Raw genomic sequence first — 2,025 nt, 5'->3', positions numbered from 1 at the left:
ACAAGCACATAAACTGTTCTACCACCAGTATTTGCTCATAGTGGCAAGCCTGCGTTTGCTACATACTACAAAAATGTTCTAATAACCGGGATCACGTGGTTGCGCACGTTTGAGTAAAGTTTGGGCGGAAGTAATGTATGTTCATGATTGATTCATGTAGCCCAAAATATATTTCGACATATTGTTTATGATAATGCCTTTCTATGGTTTGATAATTTTTCATCATAATCACTAAATTTTAAATTCAAATATTAATCATATGTGTATGTGTGAAAAAACATGAACACATGCCACAAGGCCCACAACCAGGCTGCAATGCTGATATAGGTATATTAAGCCAATTAAATGAAACATCTCTTTAATGCAACACTTAAGCAATGATACACTAGGGTATCTCTGAAATATACAATCATTTAGGAGAACACGCTAAAAGACAAAGCATGTAAATTCTATGTCTCCGGTAAGACTCCTCCCACACACGACTTGAAGAAACCGGCAAAGCCACGTCGTTGTTTGCCGAACCAAGGCTTCTTTAGCGCCTCCGCTGCGGTAAGCCGCTTCTCCGGGTTGCTCTCCAGCAGCCCGCTGAGCACCTCGAACCCGGCCGACGACAACTTGCGACTGGGAAACTTGTGCCGAAGACGGCTGACGCCCCCCTTCCCCGGCAGCTTCGACTTCTGATCTGCCGCCAGCCCCGAGTATCCAGACCACTCCTTGATCCCCTCCGTGCCGACGATGCCAAACACTTTAGCCATGATCTCTATGTCCGACTCGCCGTCGAACATGGAGGCGCCGGTGCCCGAGAGGAGGTCGGCCATTATGCATCCGAGCCCCCACGTGTCCACGCGATCGTCGTACTCGCGCGAGTGCAGCAGGAGCTCCGGCGCGCTGTACGGCGTCAGAATAATCACCTCCGGCTGCCTCTTTCCCCGCCCTTTCGTGGACATCCCGAAACCGCCGATCTTGTAGACTATGCGGTCGTCCTTGACCTCGCCGCCAACATCGGCTTCCACGGCCCCCTTCTTGGGCTTCTGCTTCCTGTCCTCGGTGCCGTCGTCGAGGAGCACGTTCTCCGGCTTGATGTCGAGGTGCAGGACGCCCACACCGTGCACGGCCTTCACCCCCTCCACGAGCTGCTTCATGATCCGGCACACCTCGTCCTCGGAGAACGGCCGACGAAGACGGACCCGGCGCTGCATGTAGCCGCGTAGGTTGAGGCGCCCGACGTAGTCCATCACGATGAAGGAATCGCGTTGGCATGCGGCAACGCAGGTTGCGCGGTACTGCACGGTCGAGGGGATGCCGCGGCACGAGCCCAGGCACATGGCCTCCCGCATGACCTCCGGTAGGCCGGAGATAATGAAGCCGTCGTCGCCGCTCCCGCTGAGCCGCTTGACGGCGACGATCAGATTGTCCTGGGTGTCCCACGCCTTGAACACTTCCCCGTTGATGCCCGCTCCCAGCTTCTCCAGGCGCTCGTACCGCGCCATGGTGGCAGGCCAGGCGGCTTCTTTCTTTCCGGCGGAAGCAGCCATGGCGTCCGTGCCCGTGCACGCAGGTTGGATCGCCAGGAGGCAAGTAACGAGTTTAGGCAGGGAGGTGGAGATACAACGTGCTGAAGTATATATATGTACATACGCGTTGGGAAATCGTTGATTTGTCTAGGATACCGACTGCGTGCGGTTGTGGACTCGAACCCGCACTCCCACTCGGAGTCCAGACCGATCTATATTGCTTATTGATTTGATCCACTCTATTACGCAATTCTCGATTAAGAAAAAGGCAAACGCTATCCTTAAAAAGGCCACTGCTACAAATCATCCAGATGATGTTTGCAGAAAATTATCCGCTTCGGGAGTCGTCTGATCTCGCGCACAGGGCCGTTCGACGCTCTACAACCCGTCTTCCTCTCCTCTTGCCAGACAACCATGAGAACCCCCCGACCTTGTCTCTCTGTAGCACCTCGACGCCCCTGGCTATGCTGCATCACAACACGAAGAACCACACCGGCGGCACCGACGATGC

General features: G+C 54.3%; 1 protein-coding gene across 1 annotated transcript; it reads right to left on the bottom strand.

Moving 5' to 3' along the window:
- Positions 1 to 341: 341 nt before the first annotated feature.
- Positions 342 to 1,580, bottom strand: LOC109781203 (putative cyclin-dependent kinase F-2). The gene has a single exon (XM_073505930.1). It carries the CDS (start codon positions 1,533 to 1,535, stop codon positions 450 to 452), a length of 1,086 nt encoding a protein of 361 aa, XP_073362031.1. The 5' UTR covers positions 1,536 to 1,580; the 3' UTR covers positions 342 to 449.
- Between the last annotated feature and the right edge of the window lie 445 nt (positions 1,581 to 2,025).

Source organism: Aegilops tauschii, chromosome 7, assembly GCF_002575655.3.
Source record: "Aegilops tauschii subsp. strangulata cultivar AL8/78 chromosome 7, Aet v6.0, whole genome shotgun sequence".
In the NCBI taxonomy this organism is placed as follows: Eukaryota; Viridiplantae; Streptophyta; class Magnoliopsida; order Poales; family Poaceae; genus Aegilops; species Aegilops tauschii.
This window is presented reverse-complemented; position numbering and strand designations above follow the sequence as displayed.

Excerpts from the sequence above, each read along its gene's own strand:
- LOC109781203 (XM_073505930.1), bottom strand. The coding sequence starts at position 1,535 with ATGGCTGCTTCCGCCGGAAAGAAAGAAGCCGCCTGGCCTGCCACCATG.